This window comes from Nesoenas mayeri (assembly GCF_963082525.1).
Source record: "Nesoenas mayeri genome assembly, contig: SCAFFOLD_112, whole genome shotgun sequence".
Lineage (NCBI taxonomy): Eukaryota > Metazoa > Chordata > Aves > Columbiformes > Columbidae > Nesoenas > Nesoenas mayeri.
In genome coordinates, this window is record NW_027660041.1 from 89,692 (window position 1) to 108,289 (window position 18,598).

Genomic DNA, 18,598 nt, shown 5'->3' on the forward strand with positions numbered 1-18,598 from the left:
TAGATTCTATAGGGTCAGGGGACCTCTATAGGACCGAGAGGGTCCCTATAGGATCACGGGGGTCTCTATGGTGCCATATAGATTCTATAGGACCAGGGGGAAGCCTTATAGATTGCAGAGAGTCGCTATGGGGCCATATAGATTCTATAGGGCTGAGGGTTCCTCTGGGGCCAGGGGGTCCCTATATGGCCATAGGGGTCTCTATGGAGCCATATGGATTCTATAAGGCCCCCCTCAAAGAAAATCACATGACACGTTTTCCCCCCAATTGCCCCCCAAATTCGAGGGGGGGCCTTTATTCCCTGCCCCTCCCCACACAATGGGGGTGGCCCTTCCCCCAGTTTGGGGGGTTGGGGGGTGACCCCGCCCCCTTCCCCTCCCCCCTCATCGGCGCCGCCTCCGCACGAGGGTCCAACCATCTGGGGGGGGCGGGGGGGTCCCGCACTCCATGTCCTGGGCGGGGGGAATAATGATGTCATTGGTGATGTCATTGATGAAGTCACCGATGACATCACCACCCCCCCTTACCCCCCATGGGGGTCTCATCCCTGCACCCCCCATTTGGTGATGTCATCACTGCCCCCCCCCCCCCATGACATCATCACCGGATCCCTGACCATTTTGATGATATCATGATGACATCACCACCACCCCCCCCACACTCCCCCCCCCCCGCTCCCCCCCTCCCCCGCTTTACCTCCTCCTCACTCTCCTCCTCCCCCTCCCTGGGGGGCGTGGCCATGTGAGGGGGCGTGTCCAGCGGGGTGGGCAGGACTTGGCCATCCAGGCAGTGGGCAGAGCCAACCAGGCGGTGGGTGGGGTCATCCAGGGGGTGGGCGGAGCCATCCAGGGGGTGGGCGGTGGCCAGGGCGGCACGGAGGGCGGGGCCTCGTTGGGACAACGCCCCCAGCGCCTCCCCCACCCCCTTTGCGTCCCCCCGGCGCGCCCAGAGCGTCAGCAGCTCCCGACTCACCTGCAGGGGGCGCTGCCATCAACTGGGGGGACTGGGAGGGACTGGGATGGACTGGGAGGGACTGGGGGGGACTGGGAAGGTCTAGGAGGAGGGTGGGAGTCTGCTAGAGCCATATTGGTTCGTACTGGTCTATACTGGGAGTCACTGGAGGGTGCTGTGAGAGGACAAGTGTCATCAGAGGATGCTGATGGGACACTGGGGGTTAACTGGGGTGTACTGGGATGGACTTGGGGGGGTAACTGGGTTGTACTGTATGGGGTCTGGGAGGTCACTGGTCCATACTGGTGTATACTGGGAGCCTACCTGCCGCAGGCTGCCGTCCTCCACGGCCGTGTCGAACTCATTGTCCATCACCTCGGCCAGAAACTCCTCCACCTCCTCCTCCTCCAGGTCCGCTGGGGGGGGGGGCGGAGCCAAAATAGGGGCGTGGTCACCTCCACAAACCCCAAAAGGGACCCAGGCGTCCGGGGGGGGGGGGGAACTCCCTAAAACTCACCATTTTGGGTAAAAAAGTCCTGCAGCGCTCCCGCCAACCAGGCGGCTTTTTCGGGGCTCTGGGGGCCCCCGAATCCCTGAGCTACTGCCAGCTGGGGGAGGGGCCAAAGGAGGACACGCCCCTTTCAGTGAGGCCCCGCCCACTGCCCCCCGAGGGGGTGTGGCTGCCCTGGGGCTCCTCCCACTCTGTGGCTCCACCCCTTGTCCCCTCATGGCCCCACCCCCATGTGGCCCCACCCATGTTCCCCCATGGCCCTGCCCCATTTGGCCCCGCCCCTTATTATCTCCCTATGACCTCGCCTCATGTGGCTCCACCCCCTGATTTTCTCCATGGCTCCGCCCCTTCTTATCTCTCCCCTATGGCTCCTCCCCCCATGTGGCCCCACCCCCTTGCTCCCCTATGGTTCTGCCCCTCATGACCCCACCCCATGTGGCCCCGCCCCCTTATTTTTCCATGACCCCACCCCATGTGGCCCCGCCCCCTTGTTCTCTCCCTATGACCCCTCCCCATGTGGCCCCGCCCCCTTGTTATCTCTCCCCGGGCCCCGCCCCACGTGGCCCCGCCCCCTTATTCTTCCCATGACCCCACCCCATATGGCCCCGCCCCCTGTGGCCCCGCCCTCTGTGCCCCCCTTATTCTTTCCATGGCCCCGCCCCACGTGGCCCCGCCTCCTTATTCTTTTATTACCCCGCCCCCTTGTAATCTCTCCCCATGGCCCCGCCCCCGTGGCCCCGCCCCCCCGTGGCCCCGCCCCCTCCGCTCTTCTTCCCCTGCTGCCCCAGGCGCTCCCGCTTCTCCCCTCGTGTGTCGTCCCCGCCCCCCCCCCCCCCGCGGTGTCCCCGACCCCCCCCCCCCCCCCCCCCGGTGTCCCCGGGACCCCCTCCTGGTGCCCCCGCCCCCCCAGACCTGCAGCGCGGCCCATCCGCCCAGCACCGCCCGCACTCCCTGCGCGAACAGCCCGGGCTCCCCCCGCCCGCCCGCCGCCATCACGGCGCCGCCGCAGCCCGCGCAGCCGAGCGCCGAGCGACCGAGCGCCGACCGCGTCGAGCGCCGAGCGGCACCGGGCGGGGCTGAGGGGAAGGGGGCGTGGCCTCGGGGGGGACGGGGCGTGGCCTCGAGGTGATGGGCGGAGCGGACTACAGCTCCCGGCAGCCCCCGCGCGGCGGCGGCGGCCACGTGACGCGGGTGAGCGGGGAGGGGCGGGGGGATGTATGGGGGATCTATAGGGGATGTATGGGGGCTATAGGGAGCTAAGGGGGCCCGTGGGGGCTGTAGGGCGTGGGGGGGATGTGGGGGCTATAGGGGGCGCGGGCACGCGGGGGATGCGGGGGCCATACGGGCGTGTGGGGGCTATAGGTGATGGGGGGATGCATAGGGGCTATAGGGGGTGAGGGGATGTATAGGGGCTATAGGGGGCGGGGGGGGCCTATGGGGGCTTTAGAGTTGTGGGGGCTATAGGGGCTTTAAGTGTGTATGGGGGCTATGGGGGATGTATAGGAGGTGGGAGCTTAATTAATTCCACCAAATTAATCAGCCCCTCTCCTAATTAATTAGCACACTCCCCCTAATTACCTCCCCTTAACGATGCCTCTTTGCCCCCCCCACAGGTCCCCCTATAGGGGGCGGGTGACACTGGGGGGGGGACACGACATCCCCCCAAAATCCACCCCCGGACGCCTGGGTCCCCTCCCGGACTCCTGAGTCCCCCCCTAGAATCCTGGGTCCCCCCTCCCCCGGACGCCTGGGTCCCCTCCTGGACTCCTGGGTCCCTCCTGGACTCCTGAGTCCCTCCCGGACGCCTGGGTCCCCCCCCCCGGACTCCTGGGTCCCCCCCCCCGGACGCCTGGGTCCCTTCCCGGACGCCTGGGTTCCCCATCCCATAAAGTCCCCAAATTGCCCTCTTGGTGCCCTTATTATTTTAGGTGGGGACTCCCCAAAATTACAGATAATTGAGGGGGGAGGGGAGGGTGACCCCAAAATCAACAAGGGGGGGACCCCAACCATGGGGGACCCCAACGTCCCCGCATCCCCCCCCCAAAACCGCTTCGTCCGCAAGAGCCTGGAGCCGTTGGCCAACGATGACGATGAAGAGGAACCACCCAACGGCGGCGGGAAAACGGGCAAATTCGGGGAAAACGCGGAGTTTCGGGGAGATTTGGGGGTTCGGGGGGACCCCAAAGTCGGGGGGGAGGAGGAGGAGGAGGAGATGAAGGCCGTGGCCACGTCGCCGGGCGGACGGTTCCTCAAGTTCGACGTGGAGTTGGGTCGAGGAGCCTTCAAAAGCGTCTTCAAGGGCTTCGACACCGACACGTGGGTGGAGGTCGCGTGGTGCGAGTTGCAGGTGAGCCCCCAAATTTGGGGGGGATGGGGGGGAAATGGGGAGCAGGGTGAGGAGACCCCAAAGTGGGGCGTGAAGGTGAGGGTTGGGGTGTTGGAATTGGCGTTTGGAGGCTCTTCTAATGTCAGTGACACCCCAAAATTCATCTTGAACCCAACGGTTGGTCCTTCAAATTCATCTTGAGCCTCTTAGATAGTCAGTGACACCCCAAAATTCATCATCAACCCAATGGTTGGTCCCTCAAGTTGATCTTGAACCTCTTCCAAAGTCAAGGACACCCCAAAATTCATCATCAACGCAATGGTTGGTCCTTCAAATTGATCTTGAGCCTCTTAGATAGTCAATGACACCCCAAAATTCATCATCGACCCAATGGTTGGTCCCTCAAGTTGATATTGAGCCCCTTAGATAGTCAATGACACCCCAAAATTCATCATCAACGCAATGGTTGGTCCTTCAAATTGATCTTGAGCCTCTTAGATAGTCAATGACACCCCAAAATTCATCATCGACCCAATGGTTGGTCCCTCAAATTAATCTTGAGCTTCTTCTGAAGTCAACGACACCCCAAAATTCATCATCAACCCAATGGTTGGTCCCTCAAATTGATCTTGAACCCAATGGTTGGTCCCTCAAGTTGATCTTGAACCTCTTACCTAGTCAATGACACCCCAAAATTCATCATCAACCCAGCGGTTGGTCCCTCAAATTGGTCTTGAACCTCTTATGTAGTTAATGACACCCCAAAATTCATCATCAACCCAACAGTTGGTCCCTCAATTTGATCTTGAACCCAATGGTTTGTCCCTCAATTTGATCTTGAACCCAATGGTTGGTCCCTCAAATTAATCTTGAACCCAATGGTTGGCCCCTCAAATTGGTCTTGAACCTCTTAGATAGTCAATGACACCCCAAAATTCATCATCAAAACAATGGTTGCTCCCTTAAATCCATCTTGAACAACTTCTAAAGTCAACGACACCCCAAAACTCATCATCATACCAATGGCTGGTCCCTCAAATTGGTCTTGAACCACTTACATAGTCAAGGACACCTCAAAATTCATCATCAACCCAATGGTTGCTCCCTTAAATCCATCTTGAACAACTTCTGAAGTCAACGACACCCCAAAATTCATCACCAACCCAAACTTTGCCCCCTCAAATTGACCCTCAACCTCACGTCCCCCTCCCCAAACGCCCCAAATTTCTCCCTTCGCCCCCATAACCACGCGCCCCCCGCACCCCAGGACCGCAAGCTGAGCAAGGCGGAGCAGCAGCGCTTCAAGGAGGAGGCCGAGATGCTGAAGGGGCTCCAGCACCCCAACATCGTCCGCTTCTACGACTCCTGGGAGTCCACCCTCAAGGGCAAGAAATGCATCGTCCTGGTCACCGAGCTCATGACCTCGGGCACCCTCAAGACGTAGGTGACGCCGCGCGGTGCCGGACGCGTCCGGAGGAGAAGAAACGCCGACGTGTCTATGGGTTCCCACCACACGTAGGTATCTCAAGAGGTTCAAGGTGATGAAGCCCAAGGTTTTGCGGAGCTGGTGCCGGCAGATCCTGAAGGGGCTGCAGTTCCTGCACACGCGCACGCCGCCCATCATCCACCGCGACCTCAAGTGCGACAACATCTTCATCACCGGCCCCACCGGCTCGGTGAAGATCGGCGACCTGGGCTTGGCCACCTTGATGAGGACGTCGTTCGCCAAGAGCGTCATCGGTGAGAGGCGGTGGTGGCGTTGGCGGTGACGGATCACCGGGGGTTGTCACCAGTGGGTTGTTGTCACCACCTCGCGGGTTATTGTCACCACCCCGCGGGTTATTGTCACCACCTCGTGGGTTGTTGCCACCACCCCATGGATATTGTCACCCGTGGGCTGTTGTCACCACCCCGTGGGTTGTTGTCACCACCTCACGGATATTGTCACCCGTGGGTTGTTGTCACCACCCCATGGGTTACTGTCACCAGTGGGTTGTTGTCACCACCCCGCGGGTTGTTGTCACCACCCCGTGGATATTGTCACCCATGGGTTGTTGTCACCATCCCATGGATATTGTCACCTGTGGGTTGTTGTCACCACCCCATGGGTTATTGTCACCATCTCGTGGGTTATTCTCATCACCCCATGGGTTGTTGTCACCAGTTGTTTTCACCATCTCGTGGGTTTTGTTGTCAGCACCCCATGGGTTGTTTTCACCACCCCATGGATATTGTCACCCGTGGGTTGTTGTCACCCGTGGGTTGTTGTCACCACCCTGTGGGTTGTTGTCACCACCCCATGGGTTACTGTCACCAGTGGGTTATTGTCACCACCCCGCGGGTTATTGTCACCACCCCGTGGGTTGTTGCCACCACCCCATGGATATTGTCACCCATGGGCTGTTGTCACCACCCCGTGGGTTGTTGTCACCACCTCACAGATATTGTCACCACCCCATGGGTTACTGTCACCAGTGGGTTGTTGTCACCACCCTGCGGGTTGTTGTCACCACCTCGTGGATATTGTCACCCATGGGTTGTTGTCACCATCCCATGGATATTGTCACCTGTGGGTTGTTGTCGCCATCCCATGGGTTATTGTCACCATCCCATGGGTTATTCTCATCACCCCATGGGTTGTTGTCACCAGTTGTTTTCACCGTCTCGTGGGTTTTGTTGTCAGCACCCCATGGGTTGTTTTCACCACCCCATGGATTGTTGTCACCTGTGGGTTGTTGTCACCACCCCGTGGGTTGTCGTCACCGCCCTGTGGGTTGTTGTTGCCACCCCATGGATTACTGTCACCAGTGGGTTGTTGTCACCATCCCGTGGGTTGTTGTCACCATCCCATGGATATTGTCACCCGTGGGTTGTTGTCACCATCCCGTGGGTTGTTGTCACCATCCCATGGGTTGTTGTCACCACCCCATGGATATTGTCACCCGTAGGTTGTTGGCACCAGTGGCTTGTTGTCACCATCCCGTGGGTTGTTGTCACCACCCCATGGATATTGTCACCCGTGGGTTGATGTCACCAGTGGGTTGTTGTCACCGCCCCGTGGGTTGTTGTCACCATCCCATGGGTTGTTGTCACCACCCCATGGATATTGTCACCAGTGGCTTGTTGTCACCACCTTGTCACCACCCCATGGATATTGTCACCAGTGGCTTGTTGTCACCACCCCGCGGGTTGTTGTCACCACCCCATGGATACTGTCACCCGCGGGTAGTTGTCACCACCTCGCGGGTAGTTGTCACCACCCTGTGGGTTGTCACCAGTAGCTTATTGTCACCACCTCATGGGTTGTTTCCACCACCCCGTGGGTTATTGTCACCAGTGGGTCGTTGCCACCACCCCATGGGTTGTTGCCACCACCCCGTGGGTTATTGTCACCAGTGGGTCGTTGTCACCACCCCGCGGGTTGTTTCCACCACTCCGTGGGTTATTGTCACCAGTGGGTCGTTGTCACCACCCTATGGGTTATTGTCACCACCCCATGGGTTATTGTCACCAGTGGGTCATTGTCACCACCCTATGGGTTGTTGTCACCAGTGGGTTGTTGTCACCCGTGGGTTGTTGTCACCCGTGGGCCGTTGCCGCTGCAGGGACGCCGGAGTTCATGGCCCCCGAGATGTACGAGGAGCACTACGACGCGTCGGTGGACGTGTACGCGTTCGGGATGTGCATGCTGGAGATGGGCACCTCCGAGTACCCCTACGCCGAGTGCCGCAACGCCGCCCAGATCTACCGCAAGGTCACCAGCGTGGGTACCGGCCTCAGCACCCGCCTCAGCACCCTCCTCCTCCTCCTCAGCACCCTCCTCCTCAGCACCCTCCTCCTCAGCACCCTCCTCCTCAGCACCCTCCTCCTCAGCACCCTCCTCGGCACCCTCCTCTTCCTCCTCAGCACTCCAGCACCCTCCTCCTCCTGCTCAGCACCCTCCTCCTCAGCACCCGCCTCAGCGCCCTCCTCAGCACCCTCCTCCTCAGCACCCTCCTCAGCACCCGCCTCAGTACCCTCTTCAGTACCCTCTTCCTCAGCACCGCAGCACCCTCCTCCTCCTCAGCACCGCAGCACCCTCCTCCTCCTCAGCACCTCAGCACCCTCCTCCTCAGCACCCCAGCACCCTCCTCCTCCTCAGCACCTCAGCACCCTCCTCCTCCTCAGCACCCTAGCACCCTCCTCCTCCTCAGCACCGCAGCACCCTCCTCCTCCTCAGCACCGCAGCACCCTCCTCCTCCTCAGCACCTCAGCACCCTCATCCTCAGCACCCTCCTCCTCCTCAGCACCGCAGCACCCTCCTCCTCCTCAGCACCCCAGCACCCTCCTCCTCAGCACCCTCCTCCTCCTCAGCACCCCAGCACCCTCCTCCTCCTCAGCACCCCAGCACCCTCCTCCTCCTCAGCACCTCAGCACCCTCCTCCTCCTCAGCACCCTCCTCCTCCTCAGCACCTCGGCACCCTCCTCCTCCTGCTCAGCACCCTCCTCCTCCCGCTCAGCACCCTCCTCCTCCCGCTCAGCACCCTCCTCCTCCCGCTCAGCACCCTCCTCCTCCCCCTCAGCACCCTCCTCCTCCCCCTCAGCACCCTCCTCCTCCTCCTCAGCACCCTCCTCCTGCTCAGCACCCTCCTTCCCCTCGCAGGGCATCAAACCCGCCAGCTTTGAGAAGGTGCGGGACCCCGAGGTGAAGGAGATCATCGAGGGCTGCATCCGGCAGAACAAGGACGAGAGGTGCGGTCCTGGGACATTTTGGGACGTTTAGGGACATTTTGGGACATTTAGGGACATTTTGGAAAATTGAGGAAAAAATGGGAAATTTAGGAAAATTTTGAGAAAATTGGGAAATTTTGGAAAATTTTGGGAAATTTTGGAAAATTTTGGAAAAATTGGGAAATTTTGGAAAATTTTGGAAAATTCAGGAAAAATTGGAAAATTTGGGAAAAATTGGGAAATTAGGAAAATTTTGAGAAAAATTGGGAAATTTTGGAAAATTTAGGAAAATTTTGGAAATTTAGGAAAATTTTGGAAATTTAGGAAAATTTTGGGAAATTTTGGAAAAGTTGGAAATTTATGGAAAATTTTAAAAATATGAAGATTTAGGAGATTTGGAAAATTTTGGAAAATTTAGGATATTTTGGAAAAATTAGGAAATTTAGAAAAATTTTGGAAAATTGAGGATATTTTGGAAAGTTTAGGAAATTTAGAAAATTTTAAAGCTCCGAACTCTCCATTTCAAAGCCCCACATCCCGTATCCCAAAGCCGGTTATAGGGCCGGCAGGGCGCATTGTCGGCTCTATCACCGCGCTCGGCGCTGTCCATCCCCAGGCTGTCTGTCCATCCGCTGTCCCCTGTCTGTCCATCCGCTGTCCCCTGTCTGTCCATCCACTGTCCCCTGTCCATCTATCTGCTGTCCCCAGGCTGTCTGTCCATTGGCTGGCTGTCTGTCCTTCCGCTGTCCCCAGGCTGTCTGTCCATCAGCTGTCTGTCTGTCCGCTGTCCCCAGGCTGTCTGTCCATCAGCTGTCTGTCCATCAGCTGTCTGTCCATCTGCTGTCCCCAGGCTGTCTGTCCATCGGCTGTCTGTCTGTCCATCCGCTGTCCCCAGGCTGTCTGTCCATTGGCTGTCTGTCTGTCTGTCCGCTGTCCCCAGGCTGTCTGTCCATCAGCTGTCTGTCCGTCCGCTGTCCCCAGGCTGTCTGTCTGTCCGCTGTCCCCAGGCTGCCTGTCCATCAGCTGTCTGTCTGTCTGTCCGCTGTCCCCAGGCTGTCTGTCCATCAGCTGTCTGTCTGTCTGTCCGCTGTCCCCAGGCTGTCTGTCCATCGTCTGTCTGTCTGTCCATCCGCTGTCCCCAGGCTGCCTGTCCATCGGCTGTCTGTCTGTCTGTCCATCCACCGTCCCCAGGCTGTCTGTCCATCGTCTGTCTGTCTGTCCATCCGCTGTCCCCAGGCTGCCTGTCCATCGGCTGTCTGTCTGTCTGTCCATCCGCCGTCCCCAGGCTGTCTGTCCATCGTCTGTCTGTCTGTCCATCCGCTGTCCCCAGGCTGTCCATCCGCGACCTGCTGGGCCACGTGTTCTTCGCGGAGGACACGGGGCTGCGCGTGGCGCTGGCGGAGCCGGATCGGGGCCACGGGCCCGCGCTGGCGCTGCGCCTCTGGGTGGACGACCCCAAGAAGCTCAAGGGGAAGCACAAGGACAACGAGGCCATCGAGTTCAAGTTCAACCTGGACGTCGACGTCCCCGAGGAGGTGGCCATGGAGATGGTGAGACGCCAATGCGGCACGGGATGGGGGGTCCTTTGGGGCTCAATGAGGTTGAGGAACCTTCAAAGTTCAGCTTGAACCCAACCGTTGGTCCCTCAAATTGGTCTTGAACCCTTTAAAAAGCTCAAGGACACCCCAAAATTCATCTTGAACCCAATGGTTGGTCCCTCAAATTGGTCTTGAATGCAATGGTTGGTCCCTCAAATTGATCTTGAACCCAATGGTTGGTCCCTCAAATTGATCTTGAGCCTCTTCCAAAGCCAAGGACACCCCAACATTCATCTTGAAGCCAATGGTTGGTCCCTCAAATTCATCTTGAACCCTTTAAAAAGCTCAAGGACACCCCAAAATTCATCTTGAACCCAACAGTTGGTCCCTCAAATTGGTCTTAAACCCAACAGCTGGTCCCTCAAATTGGTCTTGAACCACTTAAAAAGCCAAGGACACCCCAAAAGTCACCATCAACCCAATGGTTGGTCCCTCAAATTGGTCTTGAACCCCATAAAAAACCAAGAACACCCCAAAATTCATCTTGAACCCAACGGCTGGTCCCTCAAATTGGTCTTGAACCCAATGATTTGTCCCTCAAATTGATCTTGAGCCTCTTCCAGAGCCAAGAACACCCCAAAATTCATCTTGAACCCAATGGTTGATCCATCAAGTTGTTCTTGAACCCCTTAACAAGCCAAGGACACCCCAAAATTCATCATCAGCCCTCATGTGGGTCCCTCACGTTGCCCGGACCCCCCGTATTTTCCCTCCCGGCCCAGGTGAAGTTGGGGTTCTTCCACGAGAGCGACTCCAAAGCCGTGGCCAAATCCATCCGCGACCGCCTGACGCTGGTGAGGAAGACGAGGGAGAAGAACCGAGCGCGACCCACCACCGAGGACCCCGATGGCGACCAGCAGGGCCACCAACCGCCGGGACGGCCCCTCGGTGAGACCCCGTCCCCAAAACGTCACCTCCCCGCCCCGCCGACGCGCTCATCGTTGGGTTGTTCCTCAACAGTGGATGAGAACGGGGCCAGCGCCGATGTCGCCGAGGCCGCCGCGCAGGTTGGGGGTGGTGGCTTGGGGACGGCGGGACCCCCCCGGGATGGGACGACGGGGGACGTCAGCGGAGGTGCCACCAGCGCGGTGGGCGATGGGGAGATGATGGGGGTCGGGGTGATGTGGGGACAGGGGGTGGTGGCACCGGCACTGGAGATGCCACCGGCCATGGAGGTGCCACCACCAGCTGAGATGCCACCAGGTCCAGAGGTGCCACTCACCCTGGAGATGCCACCAACCATGGAGATGCCACTGTGGCCATTGATGCCACAAGCTCCAGAGATGCCACCAGCAGCCCTTGTGATGCCACCAGCCCAAGAGATGCCACCAAGCGTGATGGTGCCACCTCCGTCTGAGATGCCACCAGCTCCAGGCATGCCACCAGCCATGGGGCTGTCACCAGCACAAGGGGTGGCAGCTCTGTCTGTGATGCCACCAGCCATGGAGATGCCACCAGCCCCAATGATGCCACCAACCCAAGAGATGCCACCAAGCATGGTGGTGCCACCTCCATCCATGATGCCACCAGCCCAAGAGATGCCACCAACCATGGTGGTGCCACCTCCATCCATGATGCCACCAGCCCAAGAGATGCCACCAACCATGGTGGTGCTACCTCCATCCATGATGCCACCAGCCCAAGAGATGCCACCAGCCCAAGAGATGCCACCAAGCATGGTGGTGCCACCTCCATCCATGATGCCACCAACCATGGTGGTGCCACCAACCATGGTGGTGCCACCAACCATGGTGGTGCCACCAGCCCCAGGGATGTCACCAGCCCCGGTGATGCCACCAACCCAAGAGATGCCACCAACCATGGTGGTGCCACCTCCATCCATGATGCCACCACCATCTGAGATGCCACCAACCCAAGAGATGCCACCAACTATGGTGGTGCCACCTCCATCCATGATGCCACCAGCTCCAGGGGTGTCACCAGCCCCAGTGATGCCACCTCCATCCATGATGCCACCAACCATGGTGATGCCACCAGCCCCCGGGATGTCACCAGCTCCAGCGATGCCACCTCCATCCATGATGCCACCAACCATGGTGATGCCACCAGCCCCCGGGATGTCACCAGCTCCAGCGATGCCACCTCCATCCGAGATGCCACCAACCATGATGGTGCCACCTCCATCCATGATGCCACCAACCATGGTGATGCCACCAGCCCCCGGGATGTCACCAGCTCCAGCGATGCCACCTCCATCCGAGATGCCACCAACCATGATGGTGCCACCTCCATCCATGATGCCACCAACCCCAGGGATGTCACCAGCCCCAGTGATGCCACCAGCCCAAGAGATGCCACCTCCATCTGAGATGCCACCAACCATGATGGTGCCACCTCCATCCATGATGTCACCAGCTCCAGGGATGTCACCAGCCCCAGGGATGCCACCCCCCACCGAACCCCCAGACCCCGTGTCCCACCTCCATGTCCCCGAGGCCGCCACCGTTGTCCCCGAGGCCACCGCCGTTGTCCCCGACACCAAACCCGAGCGCTGCCGACTACGCCGCCCGTCCTGCCCGCGCCCCGAGAAGGTTCCTCGCTTCCAACTCACCGTCCTCCAGGTGCGAGGGGACAATTTGGGGGGGGTGGGGACACTTTGGGGAGGGGACACGTGGTGACACCCCATAACTCATGTCCCCGACCCCATAGGTCTCGTCCCACGGAGACAACACGGTCGAGTGTCAACTGGAGACCCACGACAGCAAGATGGTGACGTTCAAGTTCGACGCCGATGGGGACGCCCCTGAGGACATCGCGTGTTACATGGTGACACCCCCGTGTCCCCAAAGCCTGAAACTCCGCCCCCCGCCCCCAAACCCCGCCCACAATTAATGTCACCCCCCCTAAACTTGTCCCCATGAAGGTTGAGGACAACTTCGTGCTGGAGGCCGAGCGGGAGAAGTTCGTGGAGGAGCTCAAGGCCATTGTCACCCGGGCAAGGGGGCTCCTTGGTGGCCCCCACGTGGACACCCAGGTGCCACACCCACCCCCGGACGCCTGGGTCCCTTCCTCACCCCTGTGTGTGTATGTGTGTCCCCAACCCGGACGCCTGGGTCCCTTCCCCACCTCCATGTGTGTGTGTGTGTCCCCAACCCGGACACCTGGGTCCCTTCCCCACCCCCGGACGCCTGGGTCCCTTCCCCACCCCCGGACGCCTGGGTCCACAGTTTGACCATGTCCCCCCCTCCATGTGTCTCCTTGTAGGTGGCACCTTCGGAGCAAGTTGGTGGCGGTGAGTGGTGACAGGTGGGGCGAGGTGGCCACGCCCACTCTGACCACGCCCACCCTGACCCCACCCCCTTTGTCCCTCCCCCCATTGTCCCCAGAATGTCCCCCCCAGTTGTCACCTGTGGGGCGCTGGAGGTTTTGTATCAACCAGACCATCAGGAACCGCGATGTCACTGGTGGGTCACCTGCAAAGGGGACACGGGGACACTGGTGTCACCTCCCCCACGTGGAGGGGACGCTGGTGTCACCTCTCCCATGTGGTGGTGGCATCTCCTTGTAGGTCCTGGGGGACTCCAACCCACCCAGAGGACCTTGGGGACATCGCGTGGTGGTGACGTCCCTGGAGGACCAGGGATGGTTGTCACCGGTCCCCAAGAACCTGCTGGCCCTGGAGGACAAGAGGCGATTGTCCCCAAACCCGGTGACCTGGGTGGCCCTCAAGACCAGGAGACGATTGTCCCCAAACCTGGTGACCTGGACGCACCCAAGGGACAAGAGACAATTGTCCCCAAAGCCCAAGAGCTTGGTGGCCCTGGGGGACAGGAGATGATTGTCCCCAAAGCCTGTGACCAGGGTGTCCCCCAGCGACAGGGGACAATTGCCACCAGCTCTGGGGAGCAGGAGGGACCCGGCCAACCCGATGTCCTTGTCCCCAAAGCTCAAGAGCTCGATGGTCACCAAGGAGCAGAGACCGTTGTCCCCAAAGCTCAGGGACAAGGGACAATTGTCACCGGAGCTGGGGAGCAGGACACCCCCACAGGACCAGAGGTGACTGTCCCCAACCCCAGGACATGGTGTCCCCAAATCTTGGTGTCCCCAAGACTTGCTGTCCCCAAGCCCAAGACCTTGATGTCCCCAACCCTTGGTGTCCTCAACCCCAAGACCTTGATGTCCCCAACCCTCAGTGTCCTCAACCCCAAGACCTTGGTGTCCCCAACCCTCGATGTCCCCAAACTCAAGATCTTAATGTCCCCAACCCTTCATGTCCCCAACTCTAGGACTTTGCTGTCCCCAACCCTTGGTGTCCCCAACACCCCAACCCTTGATGTCTCCAACCCCAAGACTTTGATGTCCTCAACACTTGATGTCCCCAACCCCAAGACCCTGATGTTCCCAAACCTTGGTGTCCCCAACACCCAACCCTTGATGTCCCCAACCCCAAGACTTTGATGTCCTCAACACTTGATGTCCCCAACCCCAAGACCCTGATGTTCCCAAACCTTGGTGTCCCCAACACCCAACCCTTGATGTCCCCAACCCCAGGACCTTGGTGTCCCCAAACCTTGGTGTCCCCAACACCCAACCCTTGATGTCCCCAACCCCAGGACCTTGGTGTCCCCAAACCTTGGTGTCCCCAACACCCAACCCTTGATGTCCCCAACCCCAGGACCTTGGTGTCCCCAAACCTTGGTGTCCCCAACACCCAACCCTTGATGTCCCCAAACTCAAGATCTTAATGTCCCCAACCCCAGGACCTTGGTGTCCCCAAACCTTGGTGTCCTCAACACCCAACCCTTGACGTCTCCAACCCCAGGACCTTGGTGTCCCCAAACCTTGATGTCCCCAAACTCAAGATCTTAATGTCCCCAACCCCAAGACCTCGATGTCCTCAACCCTTGGTGTCCCCAACCCCAAGACCTTGGTGTCCCCAACACCCAACCCTTGATGTCCCCAACCCCAGGACCTTGGTGACCCAAACCTTGGTGTCCCCAACCCTTGATGTCCCCAACACCCAAACCCTGGTGTCCCCAACCCCGAGACCTTGATACCCCAACTCTCATTGTCCCCAAGTCCCCGGTGTCCCCCCCATTTTTGGGGGTGCTGCTGACCCCCCCCTTTCCGCAGGTGCCCCCCCCAGCCTGTCCCTGTCCCCCTCCCGGTGACAAGAGGCCGTGGGGCCGCCGGATCCGCCGCTGGGCCCAGCGCCTGCGCCTGCCCCCCCCCGCCATGGGGAGCCCCCCCAGAACAGGTACTGTCACCCCCCATTTATCATCCCCCCATTTATCATCCCCCCATTTATCATCCCCCCATTTATAGCCCCCCCATTTTATCCCATTTTTACTCCCCATTTATAGCCCCCCCCATTTCTAACCCCCCATTCATCACCCCCATTAACCCCCCCCATTTATAGCCCACCCATTTCTAATCCCCCATTCATCACCCCCATTAACCCCCCCCCATTTCTAACCCCCCATTCATCACCCCCATTAACCCCCCCCATTTATAGCCCACCCATTTCTAATCCCCCATTCATCACCCCCATTAACCCCCCCCCATTTCTAACCCCCCATTCATCACCCCCATTAACCCCCCCCCATTTATAGCCCCCCCATTTCTAACCCCCCATTCATCACCCCCATTAGCCCCCCCATTTATAGCCCCCCCATTTATAGCCCTCCCATTTCTAACCCCCCATTCATCACCCCCATTTATAGCCCCCCCATTTATAGCCCCCCATTTCTAACCCCATATTCATCACCCCCATTTATAGCCCCCCCATTTATAGACCCCCCATTTCTAACCCCCCATTCATCGCCCCCCTTATTTATAGCGCCCCCATTTTTGCCCTCCCATTTATCCCCCCCATTTTCCGGGCCCCCCCCCCCCAACTCACACCCTTTGTCCCCCCCCAAATAGGGGACACGACGGAACTCGGGGACCCCCCCCAGCGCTGTCAGGTGGGTTTTTGGGGGCACCCCCCCCCCCCCCCAGGGACTCTAAAACCCCCCCCATTTAATATTTATCCGCCCCCCCCCAGCCTCTAACGACCCCCGAACCGAGCGCCCCCCCTCGAACCGAATGGGGGGACCCCAGTTCGGAAAGCGAAAGTGGGGGGGGAATTTGGGGTCCCCCCCACCCCCCAGGGGCCCCCCCCCGCCGTGCCCCCCTCCCCGGGTCCCCATCGTCCCCCATGAGCAGCGACGGGGACACGGACCCCGAAGATGAAGATTTACGGGCGGAATTACGCAAATTACGGGAAAAGTAAGTTTGGGGGGACGGGGGGAGGGTTGGGGGGGTCCCTAATTTTGGGGGACCCCCCTTTGAACCCCCAAAACCCCCCCAAAAAGGCACATTCGGGAGGTGGTGACGTTACGGGCGCAGCAGGACCAGGAGCTGCGGGAACTTCAGAGGCGGCTGCGAGCCCGGAGAAACCCCCAAAAATGGGGGGGACCCCCCCAAAAATATGGGGGGGGACCCCCCCAGGGGGATTGTGGGGGGGCCGGGGGGTCCCCGCGACGGCTTCGGGGGGTCAAGGGAAGAGGACGGGGACGGGGAGCGAATGGAACAGGTTTGGGGGGGAAAGGGGGATTTTGGGGTTCAAGGGGGCGTTTGGGGGTGTCCTGTGGGCTGGGGAGGGGGGTTTTGGGGTCTAAATAGAGGATTTGGGGGTGCAGGGAGGGTTTTGGGGGTGTAAAGGGGGGATTTGGGGGTTCAAGGAGGGGTTTTGGGGTGTCCCATGGTTTGGGGAAGGGGATTTTTGGGGTGTAAAGGGGGAATATTGGGGTTCAAGGGGGGTTTTGGGGGTGCAAAAAGGGGCTTTGGGGGGTCTGGGGAAGGTGATTTTGGGGTGTAATGGGGGTTTTGGGGGGTTCAGGGAGGGGTTTTGGGGTGTAATGGGGGGGGGTTGGGGTTTCCCATGGTCCGGGGAGGGGGATTTTGGGGTGTAAAAGGGGAATTTGGGGGTTCAAGGAGGAGTTTTGGGGGTTTTGAGGTCCTGCGTGGTTTGTGGAGGGGGATTTTGGACGCATAAAAGGGGGATTTAGGGGTACGGGGATTAAGATTTTAGGGTACACCCGGACTTTAGGACCCTCCCCTAACCCCCGGACGCCTGGGTTCCCTCTCCCAGCCCCCCCAAGCCCCCCGGCCCCCCAAAAGAAGGGACTTTTCACCCCCGACCTGCACCGGCTGGTGGACGAATGGGCGCAGGATACGGCCCGAGCGCAGGTGAATTTGGGGGACCCCCCCGAACCCCCTTTTCTTATAGGGCACATTGGGGGGGGTCCGTAATACTTAAAAACCCCCTTTTTCCCCAAAAAAATCCCACAGGGCACCTCGTCGTGGGTCACGACCCTGCGCAGCGTCCGCGTGAACCCCCAAAAATGGGGGGGGACCCCCCGAAAAGCGACCCCCATGGGAGGGGCTGCCCCTTCCCCCCCCGGACCCTAAAATGGCTGCACTGGCCCAAATTCCCCTCGTTTTGCCCCAAAATCCCTCGGGTTTGGGTCATGTCCCCCCTTAGAACCCATCTGTGGGGTGACCCCGCTTTTCGGCTCCAAAATCACCTCGTTTCACCCCAAAATTGCCCCATTTCACCCCAAAATGCCCTTTTTGGAGCTTTCCTGCCTTTTTCTACCCCTCCATGAGGTAAATCCCCTTTTCAGCCCCCAAATCTCCTCATTTCACCCCAAAAATGCCCTTTTTTGAGTGTTCCCACCTTTTTTCTCCCCTCCATGAGCTAAACTCCCATTTCACCCCCAAAATCTCCTCATTTCACCCCCAAAATGCCCTTTTTGGAGCTTTCCCACCTTTTTTCACCCCTCCATGAGGTAAATACCCTTTTCAGCCACAAAATCTCCTCATTTCCCCACAAAATCACCTCATTTCACCCCAAAACGCCCTGTTTGGAGCTTTCCTGCCTTTTTTCACCCCTCCATGAGGTAAGCTCCCATTTCAGCCCCAAAATCTCCTCATTTCGCCCCAAAATGCCCCTTTTTTGCGTGTTCCCCGCCTTTTTCCACCCCTCCATGAGGTAAATCCCCTTTTCAGCCCCCAAATCACCTCATTTCACCCCAAAATGCCCTTTTTTGGCTGTTCCCGCCTTTTTCCACCCCTCTATGAGGTAAATCCCCTTTTCAGCCCCCAAATCACCTCATTTTCCCCCAAAACGCCCTTTTTGGAGCTTTCCCGCCTTTTTCCACCCCTCCATGAGCTAAACTCCCATTTCAGCCCCAAAATCTCCTCATTTCACCCCCAAAATGCCCTTTTTTGGGTGTTCCCGCCTTTTCCCACCCCTCCATGAGCTAAACTCCCATTTCAGCCCCCAAATCACCTCATTTCACCCCAAAACGCCCTTTTTTTGCCCATTCACCCTTTTTTTGCCCCCGCATGAGGCAACCGCAGTTTTTAGCCCCAAAATGGGCACATTTCACCCCAAAACGCCACCACTTGAACTCCAAGCCCTCACTCACCCCTTTACTTGCTCCCAAAATCCCCGTTTCTTACCCCAAACCCACTCGGAGCCCCCAAACCGC

The 18,598-nt window shown here is 59.1% G+C and overlaps 1 protein-coding gene across 1 annotated transcript; it reads right to left on the minus strand.

Moving 5' to 3' along the window:
• Positions 1–350: 350 nt before the first annotated feature.
• On the minus strand, positions 351–2,498 carry TSR2 (TSR2 ribosome maturation factor). Its single transcript, XM_080364388.1, has 5 exons — positions 2,376–2,498; positions 1,470–1,560; positions 1,277–1,368; positions 698–973; positions 351–453 (listed from the first exon to the last, which is right to left on the minus strand). The coding sequence occupies exons 1-5, from the start codon at positions 2,454–2,456 to the stop codon at positions 385–387; spliced, it is 609 nt and encodes a 202-aa protein (XP_080220514.1). The 5' UTR covers positions 2,457–2,498; the 3' UTR covers positions 351–384.
• Positions 2,499–18,598: the final 16,100 nt, after the last annotated feature.